At 54.7% G+C, this 15294-nt stretch overlaps 1 protein-coding gene across 3 annotated transcripts; it reads left to right on the top strand.

Annotated features, from left to right (window-relative positions):
* Positions 1-168: 168 nt before the first annotated feature.
* Positions 169-15060, top strand: CCN5 (cellular communication network factor 5). Of its 3 annotated transcripts, XM_048322022.1 has the most exons (7): positions 169-388; positions 810-1061; positions 1200-9554; positions 11885-12101; positions 12722-12973; positions 13172-13365; positions 13891-13999. In XM_048322022.1, the coding sequence occupies exons 3-7, from the start codon at positions 9495-9497 to the stop codon at positions 13912-13914; spliced, it is 747 nt and encodes a 248-aa protein (XP_048177979.1). In that variant the 5' UTR covers positions 169-388; positions 810-1061; positions 1200-9494; the 3' UTR covers positions 13915-13999. The 3 variants fall into 3 exon arrangements, with proteins under 3 accessions (XP_048177979.1, XP_048177978.1, XP_048177980.1); XM_048322021.1 differs by having other exon boundaries at positions 810-9554; XM_048322023.1 differs by lacking the exon at positions 13172-13365 and having other exon boundaries at positions 810-9554; positions 13891-15060.
* Positions 15061-15294: the final 234 nt, after the last annotated feature.

Here is a 15294-nt window from a genome sequence, read left to right as displayed (position 1 = left end):
TGAAAGCAAACAGGAAAAAGGCAGGTTCTCTTCGTTTCTATTTTTAACACTGCAAACAACATTAGTGCCATTATATTTAGAAAAAAAAATATTCAGAGCGTTTCCTGCCTCCCCTTTCAATACCTTCAGCTATTTCCTTGCAGATGTTTCCAGGGGCCAGGGCTCAGAGGCAGGAGGTGCAAGGCTGGGCTCTCACCCTGCAGACAAGCCCTGGGAGAGGTAGGTTGGCTCAAAGCAGGTGCCCGTGGTCCTGCATGGGGACAAGGAAGACAATCAGGCTGTGGAGGATGTATCCAGGTCCAAGCAGGAGCTGTGTGACAATGCAGGACCTTCGAGCTGCCTCTCCATGGGGTTGTAGCACCTTTGGTGCCATCACAGGAGGCACGAGGTAAGTGTAACGCAGGGGAAGGCACAGCAGCACTGTCAGGTGGAATTTAGGGAGGGAGGCTGCAGCAGCCAAGGCTGGAGGCACAGCTCTGCCTTGCTGCAGGGAGCCTGGGCTGAGCAGAGCATCCCTGGACCAAGCTGCTGGGCAAGGGACTGGTCTGCAGCAGAAGCTGCACCACGAGTCTGGGAACTGTGGCAGCAGCAAAGCGAGATCTCAAAGCTGAGGCTGCATGTAGAGGGTGGCTGGTGTCCCTTGAAATCAGAGCCTCTGCACTTGTCCCTTGCCCACTAGCATGTGCCAGGCTGGCTTGGCTTCTCCTGCACAGCTCCGAGGATCTTCCCTTTGCTCCGACAGCCCTCGGCTCGTTGCCTCCCGCTCGAGGACTGCGGTTTGGAAGTGTTTGTGTTTAATCCTCATGCAGATGATCCAGAGCAGGATTTCTGGGTGGCAGGCCAGCAGGATGGCAGACCACAGCTCAGCAGGACCAAAGGATGCAAAGAAAACCGGGATTTGAATGCGGTCAGCTTCTGGCAGCTAGAGAATGCAGACAAATGCCGGGGAAATGCTCTCCCAACCCCAACCACGTTGTGCTACATGTGGTTTCCAGCAAAATCACAGACCAGGATTTCTCCATGTGGCCTGGGGAGCTCCCTGCCCCTAGAAGAACATGGAGGTAATGTCAGAAAAGTATCACAGACAGCATACACAGCAGCCAGATCCCCTCAAAATATCCTCTGCAGCCTGGGCCAGTAGGGAGGGCAGAGGAGCAGCCTGGCTGCCCCATGCAGCTCTGCTGCTCTCCACACTCCAGTTGCTGCCCTGGTGACAGGGGTTCCAGGATGCATTTTCCTTCCTGGGGTTTGGTTCTCGAGAAGAGCTGCCTTTGAAGAGCTGCTGCATTGTAAGACATTCCTCTGGGGCTCTGGCTGATTCCAAACTGGCTGGGAGCAGCTCCAGAGACAAGCCGAGCCATAGCCAGGCTGCCATCACCAGCCCTGGGTGACCAGGTGCAGACAGCCACGTAAGTCAAACACTCCCTTTCTCTATTTCCCTCCCCAAAGCCCTTCAGCAAGTGGAAACCCACCCCAAAGGGTCTTGATTTGAAAGTACAGGAGGGATGCTTTGCAATTCCCAGCCCAGCCCAGCCCATCCTGGTTCCCAGCGTGGCTGAGGCAGTGCTGCTGCAGCTCCACCACAAACTGCCAGGCTTTTCCCCGCTTGGAAGCAGTGGCTGCAGATGGGAGCCCTGCTCTGGTGACCCCTGATAGAAGTTCCTGATATTTTCCACCTGGGGACACAGAAATCTGGAATGTTTTCACACCATTGCACTACCTCCCTCCATGATGTCTCTGCAGATGGCCCTGGAGGTCTGTGGCCAGCTTGGTGGGGCAGCAATGCTCTGTGAGGCTCAGGGGGCTCCTCTCACTCTGGATTGTCTGATCTCTCAAAAGGAGATCACCAGTGGGCTGATCTCTCTGCCAGAAGCAGAACTGGACCAGTTATGCAAGCAGAAGAGGCAATCCACAGTGGCAGTGCTCAGAATGAGCAGATTCTAATCCAGAGCCTGACACATCCCACTGAGTCACGAGTCACGGGCTTTTCTTGCCTTTTTTTTTCTTTTTTTACCCATTTTTAAAGAAAATCATAAACACTGTACTCAGAAAATTAAAAACTTCCAGAACAGTCTCCTTCCCGTGGCCAGGAGGGCTGTAGGTGCAGGGACCTCACACAGGCAGGGCTTGCATGGCTGAAAGCCAACAGAGTCCCATTCAAAAAGAACCAGGGAGTTTTCCAGCAGTTGCTAATCAAGTGTCCTGTGGGAGAGAGGCAGCAATAGCAGCATCAGGTGGTGGCTGTCACTTGCAGCCTCACTGCCAGGTAAAGATGGAGCTGTCACCACCAAAGACGGGGACTTCATCTTGTTTGATGGGCAGTGGCAGCTCGGAGCCTGAAGAGCAGCTCAAGTGGGAGGGTGAAGCCTTCACCACTCCATCTCCTCCTGCCCTGTGGTGCCAGAGCACTGACAGCTCCTGGCCCAGGAGAACTTATTTCCTATTTCTGCCTCTATCCCTGCTTTTGGGGACACTGTCCTGAGAAATCTGGATAGTGGGAGACATTCACAGTGGGGTTCTTCAGTCTCCTGGCGAAACAGCAGGACAAAAATGAGACTGTAACAGCCCTTCTTCCCTTTCCTCACCATGTCAGAGGAACCACCAGTTCATGGGAGACCCCCATGTCCCAGAGCACCTTTTCCCCAACCCCAGCTTGCTTTCACAGGGGGAAGTTCCTACCACCTTCATATGGCCAACAGGCATCATTCTTGGGGACCTGCTGCAGGGGATCTTAGAACCACAGGATGGTTCGAGATGAAAGGGATCTTAATGATCATCTAGTTTCCAATCACTGCCACGAGCAGGGACACCTTTTACCAGACAAAGCTTCTCAAAGTCCCGTCCAACCCGTCCTCGATCTGCAGGGATCTCCCAGGCTCCTCCTCCTGATCTGCCTCTGTGGATGCGGTTCCCTAAGACACAGCCATGCCCCTGAGGAGGCAGCACCTCTGCCGTGCAGGTTGACACGACGCTTGGCACAGCTCGGGCTCAGGCGGTAGGAGGCCTGAGGACACTGTCCTCTCCAGCTGTGTCCCCATGCTCCTGCAGTTCTCCACTGCCCCCTCAGTGCCCACACAGAGCCCCTGCCTGGGCTGTGCTGGGTGCCAGCCCACCAGCACCTCCCCATGCTGTGGGGGCCACCATAAGCCTGTAAAAGGCCAATCTTGGCTCTTGCTTTGTGGTCAGAGCACAGAAGAAGCCCAGCCAAGCAGGCTGGTTGCTTTTATTTAGACTCAGGACCTGCATGAGGCAGTCCCCTCCCTGTTCCTTTGAGGGGGATTCTGTTTGGGGACCACCAGTTTGCAATTAGCAAATCACCGCTCTCCCACCTCCCACGGCACCAGGTCACCCTGCCCTGGGCAACCCAACAGCCAGGGGAGAGCACACCCAGCCAAACACCTTTTACAAATCATTCTGCACAGTTCACATTCTCGGCCGGTTTATGAGCATTTTAGCTCCTCATATTGATCAGGGCTGGAGCCGAAGTAATTACATTAATCAGAAATAATTTCCCGTGATTTTGAGTCATATTTGAGCTGGTGCCCAGCTCCTCTGCTCGCCCCTCTGCTCTCTGCTCCCTGGTACATACTTTCCAGGCGACATCGCTGCTTTCATAACCATAGTGAGACCCAGAGGTTTGTTTTTCTCAACTGGATCCCACACACACTCTAAAGGTTTCAGTCATGTCTTTATTGATTTGGCTGGGGAAGGGGACAAGAGGAGGTGGTTTATGTGAAGTTCATGCTTGGGAAATGTCTCCAGATGTCTCTGGCATCAGGAGGGGGCATAGGGAAGGGCTGGGGGCCTGGGACTCCTTGGCACATGGAGGCATCGCTTGCTTCAGCTTTTCCAGTCTTGCTCAGAAGATGGAGAGCAAGCCCAGCCATTGCTTTGTTCCCTGGGGTGGAATTTGGAAGTGGGACTCACCTGCAAAGCCTTTGGCATTAGTCCTGGGGAGAGGCAGCATGTCCCCTTGTCAGCTGGTTTGGGTGGTGACCAGTCATTTCAAGTGCTGGGTGTGAAGGGTGAACTGGCAGCCCTTCAGTCCCCCCCAGCCCAGCTTCCCAATGTGCCCAAGGTCCATGCTGAAAGCTCCTGCAGGAGCCAGGCTGCTTCCAATCATCAGGGATGCTGAGGAGTGCCCACTTCACTGCCTTTGGGAAGGTCCCAGCCACAGCCAGGGGTTTGCAGAGCATCCACTGGAGCTATACCAGCTGAAGAGGGCTGTCTTTGCCCCAGGTCACCGCCCTGTCCCACCATCCTGGTTCCACCAGCACCCTGAGCTGCTCCTGCTGATGGTGAGCCAAGAGCAACCCTGGGGATGTGAAGGGCTGTGACATTTGGGAACAGACACAGCCTGTGTCACCCAAATCTCTTGCAGCAGCACACGCTTCCCAGGCATACCACCGGCTGCCTCATGTGTGCAGCACTTACATCTTCAAAAGCCTTGCCAGAGTCACAGAAAGCAGGGCTGGAAGGGAACACAGCCACCACCAAACCCCTCTCGAAAGCAGAGCTGGCACAATTACAGGGTGAGTTTGGAGCATCACTGGCTGCACATCAGTGAGTGCCTCCATTTGCAGCCTCTTTGATGCTGCAGGGGACATGGCAGCTGTGTGAGAACACCCAGCACCCTTGAGCTAGACAAGAACTGAAGGAAAAACACTGTCTATTTTAGCCTGAAACCATAAGAAAAATAGAGATTCAAAAAGAATGACCAATTTGACCAGGAAACATGAGTGAGCCTTCCAGTTCCACGGAAAATATAAAGGGTCTGTCAGTAACCACACAAGGTCAGGATCTGGGGATTATATCTTGTCTGGAAGATAAAACTTCTAGTGATAGTTTTTGAAAGAAGTTTATGTTTGATGATGTTTGATACCGAAAATAAACTCCCAGAGGATCACAATGTCGAATGCATGATGATTTCTGACACTGTTTTCCAAATAATTATGGAAAACCTCATCTGGCTGAAGTTTCCAAGCTTTGTTTTACAAAAGTCTTATTCTTTGAGTTATCTGATTGTTTAACTTAGGGGGACAATTATGAATTGCTCTTGTCTGGACTGCAGAAAAAAAATCATACAGAAGTTTTGCCCAGGGTTTGATGGGTTTGATATGTCCCTGTTGTCCCTCCACAACAGCTGATACAAGGCTGTGCTGTGCTAATGAGAAGCCCCTCGGTCTGAAGGATCAGGTCTCACTACAGTTCTGGCTAAGCCAAGCTTTTTCTTGGTTGTGATAGTCCATTTGCTCCTCATATAATTGCTCAGCTCCTTCCTCTTGGCAATGTCAGAGAGCAGAACCAGCCCCAAGGCCCATTTATCAGTGCTTCTTTCTAGTGAAACCTACCTAAAAATGTCTGGGAAATGGTGAAGGATCAAGTGTCCCCAGCACCAGGCATCGTTCCTGTCTCTCCTTTGGCAGGGGCGATGCCCGCCCGCTGCCTTGCTGGGCCTTGCCACCGTGGCTGGGAGCTTGGAGGGGTCAGCTGGTCCCAGATGTAGCCAAGGTTCCTGATGCAGTTGCCTGACCATCAGAAGCTGGACGGCAGCCCTGAATTCTTTTCTCACAAGTCACTTGGCCAGGCACCAGCTGGTAAATACTTTCAGTCCCTGCATCCCGGGTCTGGGGTGGAAGCAGTGACCTCAAGGTAAAAGACTGCCTGGCCCATCCCTTGTCCCTTGGGGTGGCCAGTCCTCTCAGCCTGGCTCCGCTGTCCAGTTAAGGTGTGAGACCCAGAGGGAATAAAAATGACCAGACAGGGATGGAAATAGCCATCACCACCTCTCTCGGCTCTTGCTGTTTGAAACTGGAGCCAGATTCATTCTGGGTAGGAAACAAGTCTCCCATCCTGCCAAAAGCAGAGATATTTCAAAATTTCCCAAAGCCATGGTGTTTTCCAGAAGTCTCATGAAAAACATCCAGCAGCCACCCCAAAGTGTTCAACAACTGAAGGAGACCTGAGGCATCTCCATTTCAGCTCATGGCTCTTGGTTTTTCCAAGCTGGATGTATGTCCAGCTTTCCCACCAGTGCTGTCCACCCTCCATGGGCAGCCCTGCTCCTCTGCAGTAGGGATTTGAGCCAGGAGTGCCCAGGGAATGTTCTCCCCACTAAGGTGTGAGGCTGGGCTCACCCTAGACCCATGTTTTCACAGCCAGGACCCAGGACAGCCTCAGTGCTCCCTGCCAGAGTTGGACATCCAGACCCCGCTCTGACTTCCCCCAGCTCTAGGGAGAGTGTTTAACACATGACATAAAGAAGGGGAGTCTCCAGCAAAGGAAAGGCATGAAGGGATAACATGCTCAATACCCATCCCAGATGGATGCAATTTCAGCTGAGCAGGGTGTGCAAATGAGAGCTTTTCTGTGTTATTCACTATGGCACGTTAGAACAGCAAACACATTAAAAACTCAGCACTCTGAAATGTAAATTCACTGGGGCAGTTCCTTCATTTCTATAGAAACAGCAGCGCTTGCCAGCGGCTAACTCAAAGGAAATGTATTCAGATCCCTGTATCAACTATTTTCTTGCACAACTGACCACAAAAAAAAAAAAAAAAAAAAAAAAAATTACAACCCCCCAAAAAATCTGACAATAATGCCATGGAAACTGCAGAGCGAGACATATGGACTTAATTACTAGCTCTGAAATCACACGTATGGTACAGAACACATATGGGGTACATACTCCAGAGGGGAAGGGCTATAACTGAGTATTTATAACCTGAACTGCTAATGTGCTGATCTGGTGCAACTCTGCACATCAAAACTGGTGCAGGTGCTGATTCCCTGTGCCAGGCTCTGCCTGCAGCCCCTGCAGCCCCAGCACAGCGACCTGGGCAGGCAGGTGGGACCTGGAGAGATGGGAGAAGGGAAGCTCAAGCCCATGTCACCCACGGAGAATCCTCTTTGGGAAAGCAAATCATGGGAGACTTTGTGGCTACCCCTCCAGATGGCTCCACTGGGCACTTCCAAAATGCAGCAAGGTACCGGTGAGGATTGCCAAAGGCATCGGAAGTGTGGGCAGCTTGCCAGGCATGGGATGCTGGGTTTGGCCTCACCTGGCTGCTTGACTCCCGGGTGTTGATTTGAGTCAGGCTTGACTCGGGCTCTCTGTCACTGCCTGAGCTCTGACAGCTTCCTGGTGATGGCAAACCATCGCAGTGATGTCACCTTCCTGCATCTAAATCCCAATGACAGCAGGTGTGGGGGGAAGCAAGGCCCCCTCTTGTTCAGAGGTGAGGAGAGGGTAAAGAAGGGAGATGACCCTGTACCCAGGACACATCAGGTGACAAGGATTTGATGTCCAGTGGGCTTGCCTGGGCAGCCCTGAGCCTCAGCCTCTCCTAGAGCTGCCCTGCTGCCTCCTGAGACCTCACACACAGGTCTGTCGGCTGCTCCAAGGGTCATCCATTGTGGGAAATGAGAGGTTTTTATTTCTGTTATGAGCACTGTCACTTGATTTCTAACTGGGAAATGAACTCATGGCCATTAATCAGGAGTCCCTAATGAACACAAGCCTGGAGTAATTAATTGAACTGTCCTCCTGTGGCAAGGCTGGATCAGCACTTTGGCTCTCCCAAGACACTCCCAGGATGTTTGGCTGAGCCGTGGCCAGTGTGGGGGCACTGGCTCTGGTGAAGAAAGTGGAGCATGAGAGGTGTCTCCAACCTTAGGTATCAAACCCTCGGCTTGTGAGCGCCTGTCAGTGGGTCCTGAACCTCCCTGCCCGTAAGTTCAGAGCAATGTGCCATCCTCATGCCTCCTCTGCCACAGGCAGGGCTGCCAGAGCAGACCCCTGGATCTCCAGGCACAGCTTGGGTGATGCACGGAGCTGGGGCTCCAACATGCAGAGCAGAGGCTCCAGCGCTGGGATAAGTGACAGCAGCCTTTGGAAAGTGGCCTGGTATTCGCACAAGCTGCCATGACCTCGTTAACAGCCTGATTGCAGCTAATGAAGCAAAGCCAGAGCGGAGATTTGGGGTGGTAATGTGAGAGATCAGGCTGTGCTCCTCCCTGCTGGGCTGTGCCCTCCCTGCTCCATGCCCTGGCTTCCAGGCTCTGGCAAGTGTGGAGCTGAGGTCAGGATTGCTGGTCAGGTGACTGAGAACCTGCTTCACAAAGGCAAAACAGAGGGAATAAATCCTGGAGGGAGAGATGGGGCATCACTCTTGGTTGCCTGGTTTTGGTGATCTGCTTATAGCACTCAGCATCTCCTGTGTGTTTGCCAACACATACCTGATATCCAGCAGCAGTTCTCATCATGCCTGAGTGATACAGAGAGTCCTGTGCACAGCCACCAGGATCCATCCCTTGGGCCAGCACAGGAGCAGTAGTCCTGGCCCCCAGAACACAGGCAAAGGGCAAGGGTGCAGGAGAGGAGCCAGGGAGAGCTGCAGGACAACCTGCATCCTTATGCTCAGGCCTTTCCTTTGAGCTCTGGGCTCACCACATCTCCTCTCACATCTTGTGATAAGATCTGGGGAATGGGAATATGGAGAAGTGGCTCTGTCTAGTGGAGGTCTTGAGGTGCTTAGGTTTGTCTAAGAGCCAGCCTCACACCCTCGGTCACAGGGGACAAGAGAAAAGCTTGCACAAGGCAGACTGAGAAAGCGTTGGGAGGCAACTGCTGAATACCTGCTTCTCTTCCCCAAACTTGGATTTATAATTCTCACAATTGATTAAGATCATCATAATACTTCAGGGGCTGAATTTGCTTTACAAGGCTTAAAATCAGCAGGGTCAGACTGCAGCCTTCTGTGCATTACGTACCCAGGACAATGCAACACAGTGTGCACACAGCCACCCCACCCCAACAGCCTCCCCAGGTGGCCATAGTCCCTCTCAGTCCCTCTCAGGATGGAGATGATGTGGCAGCAGCAGCAGCACCACCACAGCAAATCCATTTCCAGCTCCTTTGGGTGACACACCCCTCTTCCACAGCCTGCCATGCACTGGGTGCAGCACTGAATATAGGGGTGGGTGCCCTGTTCCTGCCTGGTCATGGCATTGTCCCACAGCAGCAGGGACAGTCCTGTCAATCCCTTCAAATCTCAGGAGGAAGATACCAGCTCTACCTGGACAGACCTTGATCAGTAGGATGGGGCATGAACCTTCTCTGCCAGGCTAGGAGAAGGGAGCTGGATCACCCCACCAGCCTGGTTCCCCAGCCTCTCTCCCCTGCTCCCCAGGGACAGCACAGCATCCCTTCCCTGCCCTCCTTGTCTCGGCAGACACATATTCTCACCTTGAGGAGAGTGGAAATGGCAGCTGGAATGTGGGCTGGAAAAAAAAAGAAAGGAAAAAAAAAAAGAAAATCTTGAGGCTTGTCCAAACCTACTCATGTTTATATTGGATCCTGTGAGTGACATCAGAGCAGGGAGAGTATAAACACCAGCAGGACCTACTCTGGGCTTTCAAACCTGCGAACACACCACTGCCTCCAAACTGCCTGGGGGGTGATGTGCTGAAGTGGCAGAGGGGAGAGCACCATGAGGCTCCAGCTGGAGAAGCAGCTCCTCTTCCTCTCTCTCCTCTGCGTTCTCTCCAAGGTAAGGGAGATGGGGCACTGGGGCAGCTTTAGCCATGAAGCACCCGGTTCTGGCAAAGTGAGGTGCAGGGGGACTGGGGTGTCACCACAATCCCCGCGGCTCTCGCCGGCCGGCAGCCAGGCTGTGTTGATGCAGGGGGCAGAGCTATGCTTGGGAGAGGTGTTTGAGATGAAGCAGCAGGGTCTGAGCGTTCCTGGGCCCAAGGCTCCGCTGTGCGAGTCCCTGGGGCACACAGGAATGCCAGCAATGCGCTGTTTGCTCGCCGTCCCTGCAGCTCCCCGGGCTGGGCTACGTTCGGTCCCCGCGAGCCAGCGAGCAGCAGCTGGGCGGTAGCGGCTCCTCCAGGCTCCTCCATCCCCGCCCAGGCTCCCGAGGCAGAGGCCAAGCCACGAGCACCAGACCTGGCATTACTCAGCTCTCCCCACTTCTCGGAATGCTCACGCCAAGCCAGTGCCTCCGATGGGATTTGGGTTGCTGTCGCGATTTTTTTTTTTTCTTTCTCTTGGACTCTGTGTGAAAATATTTGCCTGTGCAGAGAACAGGAATGTTGAAAAGTTTGGGGCATCTCAGCTCCAAGTTCTAATTGCTGCTTGAATCCCCAAGCAGGGATGTCGTGGCAACGTGGTGCCTGTTTGACTCTCTCCCCAGAAAGTTCAGGTCTCTGACAGGAGCCACATTGTCATCTAAAGACAAGTAAATTACAAGGAGCAGGGGGAGATGGATTTATGGCTTGGCTAATCTTTCTAAAACATCAGTTTGTAATAGCAACCTCCTGAAAGATGAAAAATGCCCTTGGCTGCCTGGGTAAGATGTAACAGAGCAATGATTCTTGCCCCAGGTGCTCACGAGTGCCTGGAGGATCACCAAGGACCATTGTGCTGCCAGCCCAAACCTGGCCACCACAGCCAGCCCCTTGGTCCCTGCCACAAGTTTCTCTCTGGTTTCTGTCACATTAATAATGCTGCTCACTGACAGAACTAGAACAAGACCCAGATTACCCAATCCATTTTGGATATATTTTAACTCCAACTACTGGCACTGACACTTCTACAGCCCCATGAAAAGCATCTGAACTGCTGCAAGTGGGGAACAGATAGTGCACCAGTAGCTACCCTCTCTGTCTCACCTCATCATGTCAGACCTGATGCCACTGGGAGAAACTGAAAGGAAAAGAAAAATGGTATCTAAAACCTACACGGCCTGGCTGAACCCATCACTCTCCTGGCAGACTCAGCAGTCACACCAGTACCTGGACCAGGGCAGGGATGAATGTTTTGGTTGCATGCTTGCTGTGCTGCACATGCTGGCCCTGCATCCAGCAGCATGTGCGTGGTGCTGAGCAGCGTGGCTGCTGGGGGCTCACAGGCACTGTCAGGCCAATACTGGTAAAAGATTCACTTCCAAACTGCAGAGCCAACTCTCGTGGCTTCAGGCTCTACATGCAACAGCTCTGCCAGACCTGACATGATTGGAGCTCAAACGCTGCCTAAAAAAGCTGTTGGTGCCAGGGTGGTTGTGCAAGCAGGATGAGCCAAGGGTACAAACATCCACCTGCCCAGGTGAAGTCCCATGGGCACAGCCCTGGCAGGCAATTGGCTGAGCAGGCAAAGGACTGCAGTGCACAGCCCTGCCAAAGTGGTTACTCAGTCTAGCCACGAGGGAAAAGTCCTTGAAAACCTGCCTATCTCTGGGCTCCTCACCCAGTGGGCCACGCCAGGTGAGGATGCTGCAGCCAGGGACAAGCAGAGGATGCAGCTGGACCAGTGAGGAATGCAGTGAGGTCTGCCTGGCTTCAGAACCCCACTGCTGATGCAATGTCTTGTTTCTTGGCATGAATGAGAGCTGTTAAGACCATTAGGAGTGAGGTGCTGTGCATTCACCATGTGGATTCAGTCCCTGCAAAGCCACCTCTCCAGCTGGGTACAGCCTGCTGCCTTGGAGGCAGGCATGGGGGTGGGCTGCTTTCCCTCCCTCCCTTCCTCCCTCCCACTGGGCTGCCTGGGGCTGCTGACCTCATTAAATAACCACCTGGGATGTTCACCTTGTAGCTCCATCCTCCTCCTGTGTGTTCAGAGCAGTGGTACATTAACATCTCCATCTTGCAGAGTGCTGAGCATCTGAGCATTCTTGATTCTCCGTGGTTTTCCACAGGTGCCCTTCAAAGGGGACAGTAGCTTTCCAGGCTGCTTCGACATATTCCCATGGATTTGCAGAGCCTCCCTCCACCAAAAATCTGCCCCCATGACTGAGCTAAGGTTACCTGTCTGTCCCAGTGACAAAGCAGCTGTTAGCCAAAAACCACCTGCATGGATTCAGCTTTGCCTCCACAGGTTTGTGCCCAGCTGTGCCGGAGACCATGCTACTGCCCCTGGGTGCCACCCCGCTGCCCCCGCGGGTCCCCCCTGGTCCTGGATGGCTGTGGCTGCTGCAAGATCTGTGCCCGGCGCCTGGGAGAGCCCTGCGACTTTCTGCACGTCTGTGCCCAGAGCCAGGGCCTCGTCTGTGACTACAGCTCAGCATCTGCAGGGACAGGAGCCACCTGCAACTGTGAGCACAGGGGTGCCCATTTTCCCCGGGGATACCCCCACACTCCAGCCCAGCTCCAGTCATGACCTGACTTGGCTACAGGCATCCCACAGCACTACCCAGGGAGTGGTTAAGGCTAGGAAAGCAGCTTTCCTGAGGATGATGCACACAGCTTGGCCATGGGGCTGTGCCCCATCTCCTGCCAGCTCTTGTGCTGCTTTCTGACAGAGGATTCAGGGTGGCTTCAGTGAGAACGGACAGGGGGGTCCCAGGGATGCTGCAGTCACCCAGTCCAGGTCTGGAGCCTGGGGGTCCAGCAAAGAAATCTCAGAGAAACTTTTCCTAGCCTGGAAAGCCTGAAGGCAGGGTCAGAGCCAACGGGCAGGGAGCTTCTCACAGCTTGTGAGCTGTTGCTTTGGAAAACCACAGAGATGAGGAGAGAAGGCAGGGAAGGGGAGGAGGCTGGGTGATGAACATGCTGCTGCACACCCACGTCTGCCCTGCACACCTCTCAGTCACTTCTGTGGTCCCCCCACTTCAGCCCCTTTGTGTCAGCCCCGCAGCCACCCCCAGCAGTGCCCCCGCCATCCCCATCTCTGTGTCACGCTGTCCCTGACGGGCTCCCCGGCTGTCACTTGCAGTTGAAGACGATGAGGAGGGCTGCGAGGTGAACGGCCGAGTCTATCGAGAGGGGGAGGTTTTCCAGCCCAGCTGCAAAATCCAATGCCAGTGCTTGGACGGGGGCTTCAACTGCATCCCACTCTGCCAGGAGGATGTCCGGCTGCCCACCCCGGACTGCCCCTACCCCCGGCGCGTGGAGATCCCAGGCAAGTGCTGCCCTGAGTGGATCTGTGAAGCCCAGGATCAGCACCTCCTCCGGGATGCCAGGGCAGGTAAGATGCAGGGCAACTCCAGGGAGGGGATGCCCACGCAGGTCTCTGGGGATGGCCCCTTCACCCCAGGCTGTGAAACATCAGCAGGAGACACCTCACGGTTCGCTGCCACGCAGGGCTATGCCTGCAGCACCACAGGGCATCTGCACAGCACCGGGCTCCAACCACCCTTTTCCCCTCCCATCTCCTTTCTTGCAGCCCCCGGGGCAGTGTCCCCACTGCTGCGATTCCCCTGCCAGGAGTGGGGCACGGAGTGGAGCGCCTGCTCGGCCACCTGCGGCGTGGGCTTTGCCACCCGCGTGTCCAACCAGAACCGCTACTGCCGGCTGGAGACACAGAGGCGGCTCTGCATGGTCAGACCCTGCCCGGCCCTGCCGGCAGCGTTCCCAGCGGTGAGTGAGGGCTGGGTGCAGCTGCTGCCTCTGGGCAACACCTTTGACTGACAAGGGGAAGTGCCAACCAACACGAGCCAAGGGATCCCCGCTTACCTGTGGGCACCCCATCAGCCCTCCTCAGCTGTGAGCTGACCGTGCCTCAGGGACACATAAACCATCTCCTGAAACTTTGCTTGGAAAACAGCCGATGGCAGGTGCAGACCTGAATTTTGGGGTTTCTGGAGGTCTGAATCCAGGAGCACTGTGGATCCCACACAGGTGAGCTCGGCCTGCCCCTATGGCCAGAGATGGATTTGCAGCTCCTGCCTGGCTCCCTGGGCACACCCAGGAGGTGGTTCTGCCACCCCTTTATTAGCCTGGCACAGCCCCAGCGTGGGCACAGTGCAAATCTGCCTTGCTGGCATGCAGTGGTTTCTGCCCACTTCTTTCCCCCTGCACCGCCACTTGCCCCCGCTCCGCAGCTGCCAGGGACACACCACCACCCCTCTCCATCTCCCATCGGTCTCCATTCTGCCTTTCTAGAGGGGAAGAGGAGGTCGTTTGTAGCTGTGCCCACCCCGGATTCACCCTTGAGCCAACGCCTCATCCCGGCAAAGAGTCTGGCACGAACCCATGGCACTGCGGTTACGGTGAAGATGGAGGATGTTTCCATTGGGAAAATAGAGAAGAAATGATGAACTTTGGCTGCAAAGGAGGCTGGAAACAGAGAACAAGATCCCCGTGTCACCCATCACCTGCCTCCTCTGCACACCCCGCTGCCCCAGGCGGGGTTCCTGGGCAGCATCCCTGAGCTTCTTAGGCTGAATGAAATGGGAAACAGGGAAATCCTGCTCCAAGCATAAACCCACCCAAGAAACCAGGAATTGGTCCTTCCTGGATCAGTGGGGCTTCTGAAGAGGTGATGCTGCTTCTCCACCACATCATGCAGCTCTGCTTTGCAGGGCCATCAAGAGAGACCATCTCCAGCACCTGGAAGCCAAAATCCCGGGAGGGAACCCTCACGCCCTCGCCCCCCCAGGGAGGGAACAGGTCATCAAGCTCCACCCCACAAGTCACTGCCACACCAGGCTGAGCTGCTCGACCGTGCAGGGGCTCAGCCATCCCATGGTACCCACCCCGCAACCCAGCAGCCGCCTTCCCGGGCACGGGCAGGGTCCTCCTGGTGGCAGCTCTAATTCACCTTCCCCTCATCCCTCCAGAATAAACACGAGCCTTCCCGCTCTGCCTGGCCTCCTCCTCTCCCAAGCGCTGGTGGTTTGGCAGGGCTTCGGCCAGCGAGGAGCTCAGACACCGGAGACTCCGCTCCGCAGCACCAGACATACCGCCTGCCATCCAAGCACATTCCCTGCGAGCCGGAGCTAAGGGAAAAGCAGGAAAAAGGGAAAACAAATCGCAAAGATGAGTCGGGGCCGTCTCCCGACGGGCTGGAGCTGCTCCAGCCATGCAGGAGTCGGCGCAGGAGAGCTGCTCGGCTGCTGCGGCTGTACTTTTTCCCAGTGAAAGTCCTTCTGGGTGGTGGAAAATGAAGCCCAAATGCCCTCTAATGGCCTCGCACAGATGTGCAGAGGGAACGCGCGTCCCACCACGGGAAGGGCAGCTGGAAGGAGCAGCGGTTCGGGTGACGTGTCCAGGTGAGAAATGGACTTTTTAGATGCGTATTTCTGAAACTAAAAATAAAGATGTGCTCATCCAGGTGTGGAGTTTGTCTGTGCAGGGTGGGCCCAGCCCGGCTGCTCAGGTGGGTGCAGTAAAGTCCTGGCATAGGGTGGGGCAGCTTGGAGGTACCTCAGTTCAGGCTGCTTAGAGTAAGACAAGGAAAAAGAAAAAAAAAAAAAGTGAATCAAAGCACTGAACACATTTTATTACATCCTGGGTTCAACACTTCACTTCTACCCAGCCATAAGCTCTGCTGATGGCACCAGCCCT

Source organism: Corvus hawaiiensis, chromosome 17 (genome assembly GCF_020740725.1).
Source record: "Corvus hawaiiensis isolate bCorHaw1 chromosome 17, bCorHaw1.pri.cur, whole genome shotgun sequence".
Classification (NCBI taxonomy): Eukaryota; Metazoa; Chordata; class Aves; order Passeriformes; family Corvidae; genus Corvus; species Corvus hawaiiensis.
This window is presented reverse-complemented; position numbering and strand designations above follow the sequence as displayed.

Excerpts from the sequence above, each read along its gene's own strand:
- CCN5 (XM_048322022.1), top strand. The coding sequence starts at position 9,495 with ATGAGGCTCCAGCTGGAGAAGCAGCTCCTCTTCCTCTCTCTCCTCTGC. Across the intron at positions 9,555-11,884 it reads TCCTCTGCGTTCTCTCCAAG|GTTTGTGCCCAGCTGTGCCG; the intron begins GTAAGGGAGATG and ends TTGCCTCCACAG. Across the intron at positions 12,974-13,171 it reads CCTCCGGGATGCCAGGGCAG|CCCCCGGGGCAGTGTCCCCA; the intron begins GTAAGATGCAGG and ends CCTTTCTTGCAG.